Source organism: Falco cherrug, chromosome 11 (assembly GCF_023634085.1).
Source record: "Falco cherrug isolate bFalChe1 chromosome 11, bFalChe1.pri, whole genome shotgun sequence".
Classification (NCBI taxonomy): Eukaryota; Metazoa; Chordata; class Aves; order Falconiformes; family Falconidae; genus Falco; species Falco cherrug.
Genome location: NC_073707.1, coordinates 6,551,023 through 6,568,161, shown reverse-complemented (window position 1 = coordinate 6,568,161; position 17,139 = coordinate 6,551,023). Strand labels below are relative to the sequence as shown.

At 53.2% G+C, this 17,139-nt stretch overlaps 1 protein-coding gene across 1 annotated transcript in view; it reads left to right on the top strand.

Annotated features, from left to right (window-relative positions):
• Positions 1-17,139, top strand: part of EPHB1 (EPH receptor B1) — an 85,988-nt gene that overhangs the window by 42,751 nt on the left and 26,098 nt on the right. Inside the window, exons 4-5 of the mRNA XM_055723771.1 lie at positions 11,571-11,726; positions 14,823-15,158. Coding sequence (XP_055579746.1) covers positions 11,571-11,726; positions 14,823-15,158 — 492 coding nt within the window. The remainder of the gene's footprint in view (positions 1-11,570; positions 11,727-14,822; positions 15,159-17,139) is intronic.

The window sequence follows — 17,139 nt, the reverse complement described above, 5'->3', positions numbered from 1 at the left end:
GTGGGGTCCACCAGAGCAGAGGGACAGAGCCCCCTCCCTTGACCTGCTGGCCACGCTGCTGGGGATGCAGCCCAGTGAATGTTTGGCTTTCTGGGCAGCGAGTGCACACTGCTGGCTCATGTCCAGTTTGTTGTCTACCAGTCTGCCATGTCCTTCTCCACAGTCCTGCTCTCAATCCATCCATCCCCCAGTCCATACTGATACTGCAGGTCGCACTGACCCAGGTGCAGGACCTTGTACTTGGCAGTGTTGAACTTCAGGAGGTTTGCATGGGCCCACTCCTCAAGCCTGTTAAGGTCTCCCTGCATGGCATCCCTTCCCTCCAGCAAATCAACTCTCCAGTCAGCTTGCTGTCATCTGCAAACGTGCTGAGGGTGAACTCAATCCCAGTGTCTCTGTCACTAATGAAAGTATTGAATAGTAGTGATCCTAGTACGTACCCTTGAGGAACACCACATGCTTCTGGTTTCCCCTTGGACATAGAGCTGTTGGAATGCCACCTGCTCCCGTTCCGTCTCTCTTGTTGATGAGCTGCAGAGAATGACCTTCCATAGCTTTCCACTGTTGTGCTTCACCCTGGAAACTGCTTTGAGATGCTCCTCTCTCTGTCCAGCAATGCTTGCAACCAACGGTGACCTGATGGTAGTTACATTGGAGCCGAGTCACACTGAGTAACTGTAGTGTGTTGTCTGGTTGGAACTCGCCTTTGAACTCCTCACAGACAGGGATCTCGGTCGGTTTGGGCTGCTTGAGCCCCAGCAGCTGCTGAGGTTAGGCTGGCATGCAGGGTCTCCAAAACACCAGCATGTCCACTGGGGGATGAACATCATCTCCACCTCCTCCCTTCGCTCTTGACGCACGGGCCGGACTCTGCCCTTGGGACTGAGCATCTTTTGCAATATGGTGTTGTGCAGGGAGGAGAGGGTGGAAACTGAGCACCGGCTAAATTTTCCATTGGTGGGCATGATCCTGTGGGAGAACCTCAGAGGGTGAGGGACATGGAAGGAGATCCAACTGCTTTGTCTTCCTGGCAGCCCCTTCTCCTCTGCCCTGGCGCTGCAGCGATGTGCTGCCCAAGGAGCCCATCTGTGATTTTTGCTTTTTCATCTTTCCTCACTTCCTATTTCTATCTGGTAGTGGAGGCCAAGTGCCATGAGAAAGCATTTTTTTCAAGGTATTTCTTTTGTGGTGAGCCTGTTGGCTGTTGTGGTGCCTGGTGGCAGCTGGGCTCAGCTGCTTAGGGGTTGGGATGCTCCTGAGACCAGCTCTTCTGCCAGCTGGAAGTGGGTTTGGGAGGAGTTTTTAACTCTGCTGTATGTGGAGGGAGGGGAATTGGGAAGGAAAGTAAAAATTTCCATGGTCTCCTGTGCTTTCCCATGCTGTTATATTGCGGGTGTTGGAAAGTCGGGAAGCACTGGGATGAAGACAGTGAGGTGGGGACTCAGCCAGCAGCTTACTGGGAAAAGGTGCTTGGAAGTGCACTGTTTGGGCAGGGAAAATCTTAAGAATAGAGCAGAGAGGGAGAAGATGGGCAGGAAAAAATAAATAAATGGAAGAGAGATAGGTAAAACTTTCAGAAATTGCTTTTTAGGCATTTTCTGGCTCCAGGAGATCAGGGCTGATAAGAGCAGCTCAGCAGGAGCAAGGCAAGTCAATGGCAGTGGCCACCGTTTAACTGCCTACGGGGGGAAAGGAGGTGTTATTAAAAGAGAGAGAAACCGCTCAAAATATCTATGTGGATATTTTGTATGTAGAAATAATAGTAAATTGCACCCGACTGCAGGAAATACGGCTTGCTGCTGAAAATGCCACCCCCAGGGGTGGAAAGGGAGCACTTAGCTCCTGCCTGCGTGGGATGGTGGAGGCAGTTTCCCAGGGCCATGTGTGGGCCAGCAGATGTGAAGGCAGGAGAGGACAGTGCCTCTGGTGCCCGCATTGGTGCCGCGTTCCCCTCTCCTCTCTGCGGCTGGGTAGGAAGGCGCCTTTGCTCTGAGGAATAGTAATTATGGCTCGTTCTGCTATAAATATTCATAGGGGAGCTCTCTTAATTACTTTTCTAATTAATTCCATGCATGGGGCTCTTGGGGTGGATGAAGGATATGGGAGAGCACTTTGGTTGGGACATCGCCCCCCTTGCCGAATCCACCCCCCCTTGCCAAATCCACCCCGCTCTGCCGAATCCACCCCTCCATGCCAAGTCCATCCCTGGGCACTGTCCTGAAGCAGTTAGCAGACCTGCAGTCCCCAGGACTCGTCTCTGCCAGGATGGGGTGGGGGTGGGGTGTCCTACTTCATGATGGGGCATGCCATCACCCCAGTGCAACCCAAGGCGTGATGTCCTCCAGTGCTGTGGCACAGACACAAGGGAAGCCATGTGTCTGTGTGTCCCTCTGCGCTGGCAGCACGAGCCTGGCCCCGTGGCTGAAGCTATCCCCCAGCCCAGGTTGTCAACACTAATGAGGAACTACTTCAGATGTAATTAATAAGCTCTTGATGTTCTCTAGATTGAGGGGATACTGTGTGGCGTGAGCTGGCAAAGGAGGAAAAGGTGCTTAATTAGTTCCTGTTAGGAACAGGAGATGTTTGCTTCCCAGCCAGGAGTGGTTTGTGCTTTCGGGAGCCCAGGGACAATGCTGCCCTGATTTCCCAGTCAGAAATGGGGCTGGAGCTACATCAAGTTCCCCAAATCCCCAGATTTGGGCTCTTCTGGTTGCAAAGCAAAGATGCATCATTTTTAGGGGGCTTCTGCCTGCAGCCAGCACCTCTGTACCTGGGGGAAGAGCTACTCTCTGAGATCCACCATGAGTTTTCATGGCAACTCACTTTCCTGCTCATTAGGTGGCTCGATATCTCACACAGGCATTGAGGGGTGAATGCGATGCGCTGAGTTAAGTGGTACATGACAGTATTGGCTCTTCTGTACAGCTTCCAGTCCATGTCCATCGACTCGTGGAGTCTCACATTGCTGCAGTTCATAGGGGAAATAATCTCGCTCTGTGATTCCTGTATCAAGCCCGGTGCCTGTGCTGGGAGTAGAGCATCTTCTGGGGCTTGTGTTTTTGGGAGATGAGTCCTGGCCTCAATCTGGATTCTGCCCAGTTGTTTGCTCCTAATGCATCCGGAGGTTCATTGCAGGTGATGTTGCAGTGCTGGGGATGCTTCTGCTCCCTGGGACTGGTCCTGGTGGTCCTCTCTCTGGCTCGTGCTTGGCCTGATTGACCAGAACCGGTGTGATCTGGTGCACATCAGCATCACCAGGGTGGCACGTGAGCATCGCTTCGATGCCTTCGTAGCACCTTAAGCTCAGCCTTAGGTTTATCGCCCTCATTAAAACCAAGTGTGCCCCAGGTTGCGAGGGTTTCCTGAAACCCAGATAACCACAGACAGGGCACCCAGCTGTCATAGACCACCCTGTTTGTTAAAGATGGGTGAAACGGCGGGGCTGGGGGTGCTGGAGGTCAGGTGGGAGCAGCCTCTGCCTGGGCAGACCTTGGCTTTCCTGCCCTGCCGCTGGAGCCCCAGTGCTTCCCCTGGCTGCTCCGCTCCTGGTGCTGTCTGGCTCCCCAGTATCATGCCCATCCTGCTCGCCCTTTCTCTCCTTAAATTGTTTTTCATTGCTGGCATAGGGTGGATTTCTTGGCATCCTCCCCACCCCTTAGCTCTGGTTTTAATGTACAGCAGAAATGTAAATGTTCATCTAGGTGCTGGTCGGGGCGGAGAAGCCCAGGAGTAGGGGTCTGGACACCACTGTCTTTACTGGTAAATCAGTCTCCCCTTTCCTTATGTCACACCCACAGGGAGAACTGCGTGGTGGTACTTAATTTGCAACTACTAGTCAGATAGCTCCTGGCCCTGCTGCCCACGAGGGTTTGGGGCAGTGATGGCAAACCTAGCCCTGTCCTGCTGGCAGGTTTGACGGCCTCAGCTGAGGGAAGAGCCGGTGGCAGGCTGCAGCTGCTAAATATGTGTCTAAAGCAGAGTATAAGGAGGTTAAATAACCTCAAATCATTGCCGAGAACTTCATTCCCCCTTCATTTGTTGACTCAGAATAATAAGCTCAGGCAGCATTAGGATGGTGAGGAGCATCTGGTGCCAATCACTGCCGTGGCCATGCGGCTGTAAACCTCTCTGCATATGTGGATGAATTGTCTGGGATTTGATGAAATTATTTAGCGTTTGATCATGAAAGTGCGTGCTCAGAGAGGCAGTGCCAGCCTCATCCTTCCCTGCAATGCCTCCCTCCTGTTCTTCATAGCAGTGCTTTAATTCCCAAAGGGGAAGAGCTGGGGACAAATGGAAATGGGGCTTGGGAGTCTCCACGAGCTGCACCACATGCCTGCCAGCCATGTTTCACCCTGATTTCATGTGGAAAAGTGCTGGAGCAGAAGGTCAGGCATCGTTATTTCAACGGCTCTTTTATGGAGAGGAGGGGAAGCCGCTAGCCATGGGGGAGCGGCAGGGTGAGACCAGGCACCTCAGCCTGATGCAAAGTGGAAGCTAAAGTGAAGCAAAACCCAAGTGGGAGAAAAGCGTTTTGCAAAAGTGACCTTGAGAAGTGTTGGGTATTTTTTCCCCCGTTGACTGTTCTGGAGAGTGAAGCAAGTTTCCCTGCTCTGTGGCGAGCTGGCAGCCCTGCGGCACCGTCTGCCCAGGGCATACGTGCTCTCCCCTTTCTCATCCAACAAATGGATCGGGGACAGATTTTGTCTTTAGACCTTCAAAATCTTCCCAACCATGAAAAAGAGGGAAAGTCAAGCCCAGAGTGGTGATTGAATGGGCAAGTGTGAACCTCTTGGGTAGATGGGTGCTGCAGGGCATGTGGGAGCCAAAACCGGCTGCTTCCATGCCCTGCTCTAGGCTTAAGCTCATTGTTTAGGGTCACGGTAAACAGTTGGTGTTGAAGCTCTTCTGCATCCAGAGACCCTTAGTTTCCCCAAGCCTGCCTTTCTGGAGGAGAAACACTTCTCCTGGGTGAGCATTGGCTGCATTGTGTGCAGCCGAGTGCGTGGGGCTCGGTTTGTGAGCATCTTGGCCCATGCCAGGGAAGCAAATCCTTGGTTGATGAGGAATGGGATTTCTGGGAGAGGTGAACGCAGATGCACCCACAGCCTGTTGCCTCTAATTAGCCTCGCACAGCTACCTACCCTGCATGTGCCTTTGAAATCCTGCCCTGCTTCGATTCATTTCTCATCTGTGAAAAGAGGAGCAGAAAAAAAACCCAACCCTGAGAAACAAAAAAACACAATGAATTTTACGTTTCCTCCACATACACCATGGTGGGCTGGGCTCAGAAGCTGCTGACTTTAATTTACATGTCTCCCAAGGCAGATCTAAACCCATTCCTCCAGAGGTGAAGGGCTGCTTTAATTAACTGGCTGCACCATGAGGAGCCGGAGCCTCTTCCCTCCGCGTGTCAGGGAGGGATGCAGCCCATTGCCTGCAGGATGTGAACCTAGATGCTGGGAAGCTCATGTTTATCTCATGAGTTGCTGCCTATACAGCACTGAAATTTGGAAATGCAATGCAACGAGGCGGGTGCTGTTTGTAATTAGGTTGGGCAAGCGCTTGGCCCTGAGGTAGGAGCAGCTCTGGGTGATTTGAAATGGTGAGAATTTGTGTCTTTGGTGGCAAAAATAGTGAAGGTTTTATCCATCCCTGGGACAAGGTTCCACTGGGGTGTCCTGTCCCCAAGATGCTGCAGTTTCAGGCATTGCTTGGGGGCTCGTGCTGAGCTCCCTCTCTGGAGGAGCAAGCATCCATCCATCTGTCTGAGGATGTTTTGGAGACAGGGATGCTTGGACTTCCCTGTTTCTCTGTCTGGGTCGCACTCCTTGCCCTGTCCCAAGGACTGGATGTAGGAAAGGAAATTTGGCGGCTGACACGGTGTTTCAGGGCCGGGTCTGATCCCCATCTTCCTTCTTGGCATAGTCAGGAGGGCAGGATGTGTGCGATGGGTACCCTCCTGCCCCTCCTCGCTAGAGCGTGGCATTGCTCCAAATACAGAAACCTCTCTAGATTAATTTGCTGATGCCTCGTGCAGGATGGTGCGGCAGTACACCCGCCAGCATTGCTGACTGCCTGCTGAGCTCGCTGTGGCTGTGCCAGGGCTGAGGCACTCAGGAGAAGCACTTGGCTTGATATAAAAGGGAATCAGATCATTAAAAAGTAGAAATGGGTGGAAAACCCCCCACAAAACACCCCCCCCACCCCCCTCCCCAACGGAGATGCAGGAGGGAAGGGATGATGGGAGAGCATCAGCATCAGATAGGGATGCAATTAAACCTCTGGCAACAGGCACCCACTCCCTGCCTGGATGTTTGCAGGGAGGGAAACGAGGGAGATGAAAGCAGGGTGGGAAGGCAGCCCCCTTGTTGCCCTTTGAAGATGGGGAGATGGCAGCCCCTGCTGGGGAGCGGCAGCGTAGTGGGTGACAGCTTGCCTGATTTCTGTTTTTCCCCCAAACTGCGGCTTGCATCCCTGGTGTCATCATCACATCAAAGGCAGCGAAACCCAAAAGCATCGGTTGTGTTACAGCCCGTGGTGACACTGGGGCTCTGCAGCCCGGGGTGTGTGGCCCCAGGGGACATGGTGCCACCAGCCACTCGGTGCTGCCAGCCCAGGAGGGTGAGCCGGAGCCGAAGCAGTAGCTGCCTGGGAAAGCCGTGCCGCCTGCTGGAGTGCCTGCCCCTGTAATCACGATGTCCTCTAAATGTTGTTTTTTCATAGCACACAATTTTGCGTGGGTGTTTATTTGCCTGGATGGTGCCTTGCAGCTGAAAGCATCCAGGAGGGCTTCCTAGCCTGTGCGCAGGCTGCATGTGGAGGCAGCGGGACGTGGAGGAGAGCTGCCTGGCCGCTAAAATACCCATAACTGGGGCTAATCGCTTTGAAGACTGAAAAATTAATGGGGCTTTTTTTTTTTACTACTTTTTTTTGGGGCGTGCTTAAATATAAATACATTTTGTGTTGAAGGTGTCTGTGAAACATTTTTAGTGAGCATCTCTTTTTTTTTTTTTTTTTTTTTTTGATTTTTGGTTTCGTCGAAACATTGTGAGCCTCATGCAGAAAGTGTTTAAGTGTTTGGTTTAGGAGCCAGTTTTTTTTTCTTAATGAAAAATTGTCATTTGCAGAAAATGGGGAAATGGCCTTGAATCTTTTTCCAGTGGGCTGTAAGTGCAATGAGCTGTAGTTGCTCCTTTGTTCATGGCCTGAGGTGTTCTCAAACCCAACAGGGCACCTTCCCTGCTGCCCAGCTCCGGGGGGTGCTGGTAGTGCCAGCCACGTGTCTTTTTGGAGCCAGGCTGGATCATCCAGGCTCTTTAGTGCCTTTGCATGTGGCAGTCCTGTCTGTGCCTCCAGCTTGCCTGAGGGCATCACCTTCTGCAGTGCTGCTACTTCTAACCCATCTTTTCATTGCCCGCTGTGCTGGTGTGACCACAGCTGTGCTTAAAAACACTGGGTTTGCCCTGCAAAGACATTGGACCCAAAAAGGAACCCAGAAGAAGCAGGATTTGGGGAATACCTGGCAAATGCGGTTAGCTTTGCCCCAGCAGGGATGTCAGGGGCATGGGAGCGATGAGATGACACAGACTGGGTTTGCTGTGGGTGAAGGGAGCTGTGGCGGGGTGCCAGTGAGGGCCGGGGGAAAGAAGTGGGCTTGCAGAATCGTGAGCTGAAGCCTGTAATTCTTTGCAGAAACTCTTATTTTAAAACCTGGTAAGGAAAAATGCCACTCAATGTCCCCAGGGAGCTTTAGCACAAGTTAATATAGAGATGTCTGCTTTTTCTTTTCCTTTCTTTCTTTCTTGTTTCTCTCTCTCTCTTTTTTTTTTTTTTTTTTTTGACTAAAGCTTCCCTGAGAGAGTAATTAAAAAGTGGAAGTTCCAGGTGCTAACCAAGAGGATTTAGTTTGAAGATTGAAACGCTTGCATTCCCCCATGCTTGCACATGTTCCGCAGAGCGTCTGGTCTGCTGATGATGGTTTGCCTTGGGCAGGAGCAGGGGTGGATGAGCAGAGAGATCCTGCTTACCTCCAGCTCTTTCTGGAACCACTGGCACACGAAATACAAGGATGCAGGATACATGCTGTTAAGACAGGAGAGTTTTCAGCAGCAAAAAGCCTCGCAGCGCTGTTGCGTGCCACTACTGCTTCAGTAATTCATCCTGCCCTGTGCAAGCTGCAGAGTGAGGAGGGAGGCAGCGCTGGGGGTGCAGGTCTGTGGTGCCTTCACTGGGTTTTTTGCCCCATGTGCGATGTGGGTGCATTCCCATCCCAAGCCTTTGAGGGGGTAAGGGGGGCACCTCTGGCTCCATCCAGCCCTGTGGGGTGCTGTAAATCAGCTGCCACCCCTGCCGTCACCCCCTGGGCACGAGGGCAACTTCTCTCTACTTTCCCCCCCATTCAAACCTCCCAGAGGTGACATCTTGCTTCAGGAAGCCTGCGTTAAAGCAGCCCCCCAACGATGCTCCCTCCTACCCCAAATGCCTGCATCGGCCCTGGGAAAGGGGTCCTGCTGGCAAACTCCTGGCCCTGGCTGCCTGGGATGCGCGACATCCCTGGTGTGCAGGCAGGACGGCCGATCTGCGGGTGGCATCGGCTTACGGGGCGGTTGAGCGCTGAAGCCGTGGAGTGGCACAGCCGATCTTCATGCCTCATCGTTTACAAACACACCCCATGTGCTTAAACGTGAGGAAATGGGTAGTTAAGCACATCATTAATCTTATCCAGCCCACATAATCAACAATCAATTAATTCTTCTGTGGGCTGAGGAGCTGTGGCTTGCGCCGCAGCCTGGGCAGCGGCAGAATGAGCCCGTTTCCGCAGGGAGAGCCTCATCCCGCGCTTGGCTGAGGTGCTATTGCGGATCCGGACCTTGCCAGCTCTGGGAAACTTCCTTGCAGCAGCCCTTAAATCAAGGCAAACATTGTGCTTGCCGTTAGCGGGGTGATTTATTGCTCCCTCCTGGCCTTGAGCCCTCTATCTGAGCCTTACACTCGGACTGTGCGTTTACCGTCTGAAGGATTATGGATCCCATGCTGCGCAGGTCTCTAAATCCCGCTGCGGCATTGCAGGGGCTTGGGGGTTTTGGCTTCATCTTCAGTGTGAGGTCCATGGTTCAGCTCCCCCAGGACGACAGGAGACACAGGCAACAGCAAGAGTGGAAGGCTGCAGCCCGTGGCGGCTTTGGGTGGAAGGAGAAGGCATCAGCCTCCCCTGAAACTGTGGGAGACCTTAGGTAAGTGTAGTGCAATTACGGGAGAGAAAAGCTAATTGGTAATAATAATAATTAAAAGCCACATACCTGCAGATTACAGGAATTTATGGATAAGTGACGTGTGATAAAAGAAACCTGAGGACACTGGGTTGCAGAGTGTTCTTTGTTCAGGTATTTTGACAATGCGTCACTTGGATTAATTGTAATTAAGTATTAACACACCCCTTTACCTGACCCACCAGCATGCCTCTACTCTTTAAACCAAGGTGTGTTCATAGTGCTATGACCCTCTTGTCTTCCTCCCTCCCTCTCCTGCCCCCTTCCATCAAAATTCAGGTGGCTGTTCCCTGGTACCACTGCCCTCCCCATCCTGCACCTCTGAAGAGCGCAGCATGTTTCAGGCACGTTTCTGAACGTGCCCTCCAGCTGCAGAGCCTGCCGGTCACCCATTATGTGTCTGGTGGATGCTAAGGCCTCCTGGCGGGAGCGCAGTGCTGCTGGGACACTGCGGGGACGTGCTGGTGGGAAGGGAGAGGGGCAGAATTGGAGATCCACCTCTAAGTCTTGGTGTCCACTTGTGGTCGCGTCTCCTGCCTCGTGCGCCTGGTGTAACCCTGCTTCCTCACGCTGTTGGGGGCGTAGGGCTGTGTGCGTGGCCCAGGGAAGGGTCTGCGGCTGGCTGCCTTCTGCTCTGGCATCCTGAAGTTCCCCCTCAAGCCCTCATGTGCCCCCCCAGTGTCCTGCAATGCATGGTGTGACCCCGCGTGTGGGATGGCTGCCTGTCTGCATGAGGTAGTGGGTTATGGCCCTAGGTGCTTCTGTAAGGTGCCATACGTGTGGGATGGCTGCGGTAGGGTGTGGAGGACGCGCAGTCCTCGGGTTGTGGGGATGAGGAAGAGCAGCGTGAGATGGTGGCTGGTCCCTCTGGGATGCCATGTCCCCACTCAGCTGTTAGTGCTGTTGGAAAGAGACGGTTCATTGCAGCCAGTTGTACGCCTCAGGCTGGGGCGAGGGGGGTGGGGAATCCCCTGAATAATAAAATTGTAAAATATTGTTTTGATTTATCCTTTTTTGTCATCTTTTAATATCTGGAAAGACTGTGTGAGCAAGAGGCCTTCATGAGTTTTGAATGACAGGTTAAAGGGCTCCAATAAAGATTAGATGGTCCACTATCTCCCAAGGAAATTGCATCAAAGTGGTTACTCCTGCTTGCCCCTATTAATTTCCTCTTCATGGCTGCTAGGAGATGCCTCATATCCTGATGCAGCAGGCAGGGGCTAAGAGGCACTTTCCATTATCTCAATCATCGCCGTGTTTATGAGACACTTAGGGTGCTTCTCTGCAGAGCCATGCCTGGGAGGTGACAGCATCGTGGGGGCAGAGCCGGCAGCCAAACAGAGGTGGGACAACCCTGTGTCTGAGGCCAGGAGCAGTCTCCCCCAGGACGTGGGGTGGGCCTGGGTGAAGTCTGGTCCCTTGGATACATGTGCCAAAATACAGACGTTCCCCTCTGCAGCCTTTGGTTCCGTAGGGGTCACCTGAGGGTTTTGTTAGATGTCAGGGCTGGATGAGCAGCCATTCGTCAGTGCCTACTTGGTAGGACCAGTGAGGTGGGGGAGGGATGAGGGACCCCATCTTTGTCACTCCACCCTCTAACTGCAGAGCAATGAGATGGTTGATTAATGAAACCTCTGCCTGTCGCTGATTAAAGCCTCGCCGTAACCGTAACTGGAGCATCTTCTCATTTATGAATTAGTTGCCATTTCCTGCTTGAATGAACTCTGAGGCCGAAGGCCGGGAATGTTATTAGCCCCAGCCCTGGGCTGCGGGGGATTAATGGCATGGACCCATAAGACACTGTCATGGCTGTCACATCAACTTTCCACTTATTCAAATTTTGCGTGAAAAAAGAAATGTGAGACCTGAGCCGTGCCATTGGGGTGGCGGAAAGAGATCTTTTGGATCAGCAGGAGGGGAACACTGTCCTGCCTCTGTGTGTCCCTGACCCCATGGGTGCTGCCAGGGAAGGGGGTCCTGCAGCTCCCGGCTGTCCCCCTGCCTGGGTGCGAGTGCTGGCCCCTTGCTCTGCCTGGCTAATTACTGTATCATTGCTGTGTGATTTCAGTGTTTTCCTGGTGGCTTCAGAAATAACTCATGGTCAGTGTGGAAAATTATGGCCATCCTAACATCACAGGAAGGTGCCACCCCATTTACCTCTGACACAAGTGTGAAGCTTTTGTGTTTGCTCTCGTGCTTTTCTTTTTCTCTCTGCCCCATTTGAAGGACAGGACCTGCTTTTGCCTCTGCTCAGGGATGGTTCCACACCCAACCGCTTTCCCCTCCCTTCTCTTGCAGCCTGTCCAGCGGGGACGTTCAAGGCCAGCCAGGGCGCAGGGGTCTGTGTGCCGTGCCCCTCCAACAGCCGCTCCACCGCCGAGGCCTCGCCAGTCTGCACGTGCCGCAACGGCTACTACCGGGCAGATTTCGACCCACCGGCAGCCGCCTGCACCAGTGAGTAACAGATCAGGGTTGGTGGGGCGGGCCGTGGGGCCTCGCTCCGCTCTGCTGCTGGGGGAGCGGCCAGGGATAAAGTCTCAATCCGTGAGCTTTTTCTTCTTGTTTTCTGCCCCTGTCCTGCTGCAGAGGGGAGCGAGAGAGCAGTTGGGTGGGCATCTGGCAGCCAGCCGAGGGCAGCCTCCACCGCAGGGGCTTAGCTGTGCGGGGAGCTGGGGTACCCTTATTGAATACCCACCCCTCTCCGCGCGGCACGGCACCGCCTCCGCGTGCTACAGAAACACCTCTTACACAGACGTGAATCCTTTCACTGCCATACTGGCATAAGCACGTGATATTGTATCACCCTTTGCTCTGCTTTCCTGGGACACCGCTGTGACACGCACCAACCGATGAGTGATGGGACAGCCCCCGCAACCCACCTCTCCAGCAGTCGTTTGAGTTTATACTTCACCCTGGCAGCGGTGGTGATGGCAGGGAGATAGTCCCCAGGATAGATTAGAATTTAAAGTTATCTGCTGTTGCTGTCTTGTTCATAGTCTTGCAGATGGAGTATTTTTTTACAGGGGGAAAGGGTGCGTTAAGCATTAGTATTCAGCACGGTGCTGTGTGCGCGATGCATCACTCTCGGCTGTCTGCCCAAAGTGCCTGGGATGGCAGCAGCAGCCTCAAGTCTGTCTTTTGGTGAGAAAAGAGCCCAAGAGAGAAGAAAGACCTGCTGTGCTCTTCAGCCTGCTGGGGACGCAAGCCTCAGCCTCTGCTCCCCCTGCAAAACATGCCGCAGGCCCTCGAATCAGCCCGTCAGGGAGCTTTAGCACAAGGATGCTCTGCACACTTGGTGCTGGGGAGTGCCCGAAATGCATGTCGGAAACGATGAAAGGATTTGCTTGTTTTGCTGGACCACTTGAGCTGTCAGATCAGAGGTAGTCAGCAGGTAGCACAACTGCAGATAATCTATATGTCTTTATTATGTCTCGTTATATAGCTGATTTACAGTATTGCTGTGCTCTAGAAATACAGTATAAAAAAGTCTATTTGCTGATTTTTATTTCTTCTCGGCGTCACTTAATTTTACAACGCTTTAATTTGAGGTGCCAGCTGTTCGCCGACAAAGTTTCTCTGTGACAGAGGCGTAAATAACAGCCTGGAGCTACAGGCGCTGCTCTGGACCACAGCTCTTCCCCAGGGCTATGCCTGCGGGTGCAGTTTCTGCCCCGCATCCCTGGAAGAGGAGGGAAGAGGCTGCACTTAAAGGGGGATGAATGTGGGGAGACAGTGGTTTGCCACCAAGCTTGGGAAGAAAGATGGTTTTCTCCCTTTTTTCTTGAAAAAAAGCTTGAAAAGATATTACCTGCTTAAGGTATGAACAGGGGGATTGGGTTAAGGCTCTGAGACAGGTTGCAGCTTTTTGGGGGTGACTTGCTATTTATTGATCCTTGTCCCCCAGCTTTTGTGAGTCCTTTGCTCTGGTTTCCCTGGGGAACTGGCGTTTTTCCCGCTGCTCCTGCCACATGTCCCCTACCACCCGTCCTGTAACCCACCTTTGACCTCTCCACTGTGTGCTAATGGGGTTTTGGGGGTGCCCTGCAGTGGGATGTCTGTGGTGTCTCAAGTCCACAAAAGCCCTTTCCAGTGAGGATGCCATGCTGGCGACTGCTCCGTGACAGGCACGTTTACCTGCTAAAGGGGAAAAGAATTAAAGGAACAGAATTATTTTCTTTTATTTTTTTTTTATTCAAAGTCTGTCATTTTCCTAGACATTTTAACAAAACTCTTTCATCTGCAGTACCCGTAGCAATGGCTCAGAGAGGCTCCTAAAGTGCCTGGCTGGCTGTGGTTATGGAGCAGGGGGAGAGGGCAGCACAGGCAGGGAGCTGGGCAGGGGTGGGCACCCATGTCCCCCACGACTGCCTGTCACCGGTGGCCAGAGCACAGTGTCAGCCGGAGGTCATCCATGCAGGGTGACCTCTCTATCCACTGGCCACATCAGCCTTGTGCTGATGAAGACGCCTCTGCCCATCCCATCCCTGGCCACTATTGGGGCTAATTTATCTGCAGCCCCTAATGATGCTTCCCAGAACACACATATGGAGGGCTCCTCTGGGATGGTTTTCCCCAAGGTGGAGCGTGCTTTGCTTTCTTAACCTTTCCTTGTGGGTCAAGTCCTCCATCATTTTTATTGCTCTCTGCATCATGGCAAAGTCCTTTTTCTTCCTTGGAAGTGCAGCACCGAGCCCAGCCAGCATGAGTAATTGATCACTTTCCTTATTTAATATAACCCAGCAGCTGGAATTTGCGGTTTTGGCTGTGGAGCCATCCTGGCTTACCCCAAATCCTTCCCCAGACCTGGGCAGACATATGTTTGTGCCTCGATGATGCTCTCCTGCCTGGATTCCTCCTGAATTGCTCCCTATGGACTCTGGCCCTGTTCTGGCAGCACTTGCAATCGGTGCTGCATTCAATTCCTGTCCTCCGAAGCATTTGCGACGGCTCCCGGCGGATTTGATCAATGCAAGTTTGATCTCTCGTCCAACATCCAAGCTGCTCGCAAACCAGTGAGCGGTGCCATCTCTCCTCTACGCTGTTAAATGCCAGGGTTCCCAACTTGAGATATCGAACTGTTAATAACTGCTTTCCATACTCTCTTTTCACCCACTGCCCCTGCGTTTCTCCCTGGTGCTGACTAAGTGATGTTTCTCTCGCTGTGATAATCTGTTTGAGGTGCTTCTCCACATGTGCACCAGAGCTATCTCGGCATCTCCTGATTGTTAAAATGGGTCCACCTTCACAGATGGATCTGCATGTGCTCCACGGTGGGGTTTTTTTGGAGACTGAGTTTCTGCCATGGGAGTCCTCATCCCCAACTGTGAAACCCCTCTCTGGCTGGTGGCACAGGTGGTTGGCATTGCTGATGAGGAGAGACTGACCCTGAATCGAGCAAAACCATAGAGACCAAATCCCTCCTGAGGCAGGAGATGATGGAGCCATGAGGTGTCTGTGTGCTGGAGCCCCTGAGGCTCCCACTGAGCCCTAGTGGGGCTGAGCGTAACGTTTTGGTCAAGGACCTGTCTCAAGCACTCTCCCTTTCCACAGGTGTCCCTTCTGGTCCCCGCAATGTCATCTCCATTGTCAACGAGACGTCCATCATCCTGGAGTGGCATCCGCCACGAGAGACAGGGGGTCGGGATGATGTCACCTACAACATCGTCTGCAAGAAGTGCCGGTCGGACCGACGCGCTTGCTCCCGCTGTGACGACAACGTGGACTTTGTCCCCAGGCAGCTGGGGCTGACAGAGACCCGGGTCTTCATCAGCAACCTGTGGGCGCACACGCCCTACACCTTCGAGATCCAGGCTGTCAATGGGGTTTCCAACAAGAGCCCCTTCCCGCAGCAGCACGTGTCCGTCAACATCACCACCAACCAAGCCGGTGAGTCCCGAGATGATGCACTGATGGGGTGGTTTGGCTGTACCCTACCAGTTGCAAGCTCCGTGTGGAAGGAAGCTCCATGTCCAAAGGCAAAAGCTCCTGGGGTGTGAGTGGTGTGTGGTGGCTGTGGGGGACCCGCACCCAGCCCTGGTGAAAAGAGGGAGGGAGAGGGATTGAGGAGGTGGAGGGGTGGCTGCACCCCAGGCGAATTGAGAGATGAGTTTTGGGAGGAAAGGGTGTGAGAACCAATATCTGTTTTTTATCCCCCTCTAGATTGCTTGAAGATGAAATGGCATTGCCATTTCCCCCCTTTTCCCAGGTGAGAGCAGGGAGACGGGGTGACTCCAGCCTTGAAATGCAGCCTGGCTGCATTACAGCACGGAGGGCGTAGCATCCCGGGGCTGAGCTCAGTCTCCGTCTCCTCTGGCACATCCCTCTCCCTTCATTTTCCTCTTGTCCCCTTTTTCAGGCTCCCCTGTCCCTTTTCCTCCCTTTTCCCGATCAGGCATCAGGAGCTGAAGAAGCAGCTCTGGGCCAAGCTGGGACGCTGGCAGGGTGGATGTGCAGATGAAAGGGAGGATCTGGTCCTGGGCTGCAATGCGGAGGATAGGGAGCAGAGGGGATGGAAACCGTCTCTTTGGACAGAGGAAGGGGATGGTAGTTTCTGCTTTGTGCTGAGCATGTAACACAGGCAGCCTTCGCCAACCCGCTCCCTTGGGAGGGTGCGGCAGGGAAACCTGGCGTACGTATTTTAGTCTCTTGCCTCTGGGGAATACAAATCTACGCTTGGTGCCTGGCTGGCATCATTGTCTCCTAAACCATGTGCAATCAAATCTGCCTCTTGCTTCCAGGTCTTTTTTTTTTGAGAGTGGGATTTTTAGGGTGGTTTCTTTGCTCATCTCCCACCCCAGGGCTGCCCAGGAGCTGGGAACAGCCTGCGCATCTGTGGCTGTCCCTCTGTACCCCACACTCCCTGTTTGTCTTGCAAAGGCTGAATATACGAACGTGGCTCCCAGTGCCACAGGACAGGCTGCGGGGTAACCTGATGGAAATGCATCAGGTGTGTCAAGAGCAGGATTGGCGCTGTCCCTCTACAATCCCTTTGGCTTTGAAGTGGGTTTTTCCAACTGCTTTCCCCATGCAGGGCAGGATCCGGGCTGGTTAGTGCGTCCAGCCTGCCGGACTGCTCTTAGCCCCAGGTTGCCTGCATGCCACTATCCACGCTAATGGGGAGGGGAACGCAGCAGTTAATAAAACACCAATCAAGCCAAGTGTTTAATTTCAGCCCACAAACATCTTCTTGGAGCTGATTTGGAAAGACTAAAAAAAAAAAAAGGGGGGATTACATATGCTGGGTAAACAAAGGTGGTGCTGAACTATTGACATCTCCCAGTGTGGCCGCATGGAACTGTGCTCCGGCTGCCCCCAGATATTCCCTCCATGGCATGATCCTGTGCCCCAAGCTGGTCATACCAAGCTGAGCTCTGCCCTAGACCCACATGGAGGATGTATTTTTCCTGCCCAGTGCTGTCTGTACTCTGGGCATGGTGAGGAGGAGGGCAGAGAGTGCTGGCCAGGGAGCTGACCCTGTGAGCAGATCATGCCAGTGCTGCTTTGGGTGTGGAGAAACTTGGGTACCTTTCTTGGAGGCTTTTGATAGGATTAAGTGAAGGATCAGGGCTGTGTTGGCTGGCTCTGGCCCTCCCAGGTCTAACTTGGAGGGCAAAAAGCCTTTGGAAAATTGGCTCCTGGCTAATTTAGTGGCTTGGTGTCCTTGGTGTCGCTGCTGCCAGGGATGCTCAGATCCAGTGATGCTCAGGCCCTGAGATGCTTGGCTCCTGGATGGTCAGCTCCAGGGATGCTCGGCTCCCCGGCTGGCACAGAGCAGCCCCGGGATTGCTCCAGTGTGTGTGGAGAGCGGGGCAGGGAGCAGCAGCAGTGGCGAGGATGTGCCTGGCAGCTATTTTGGGAAACCTGCTGG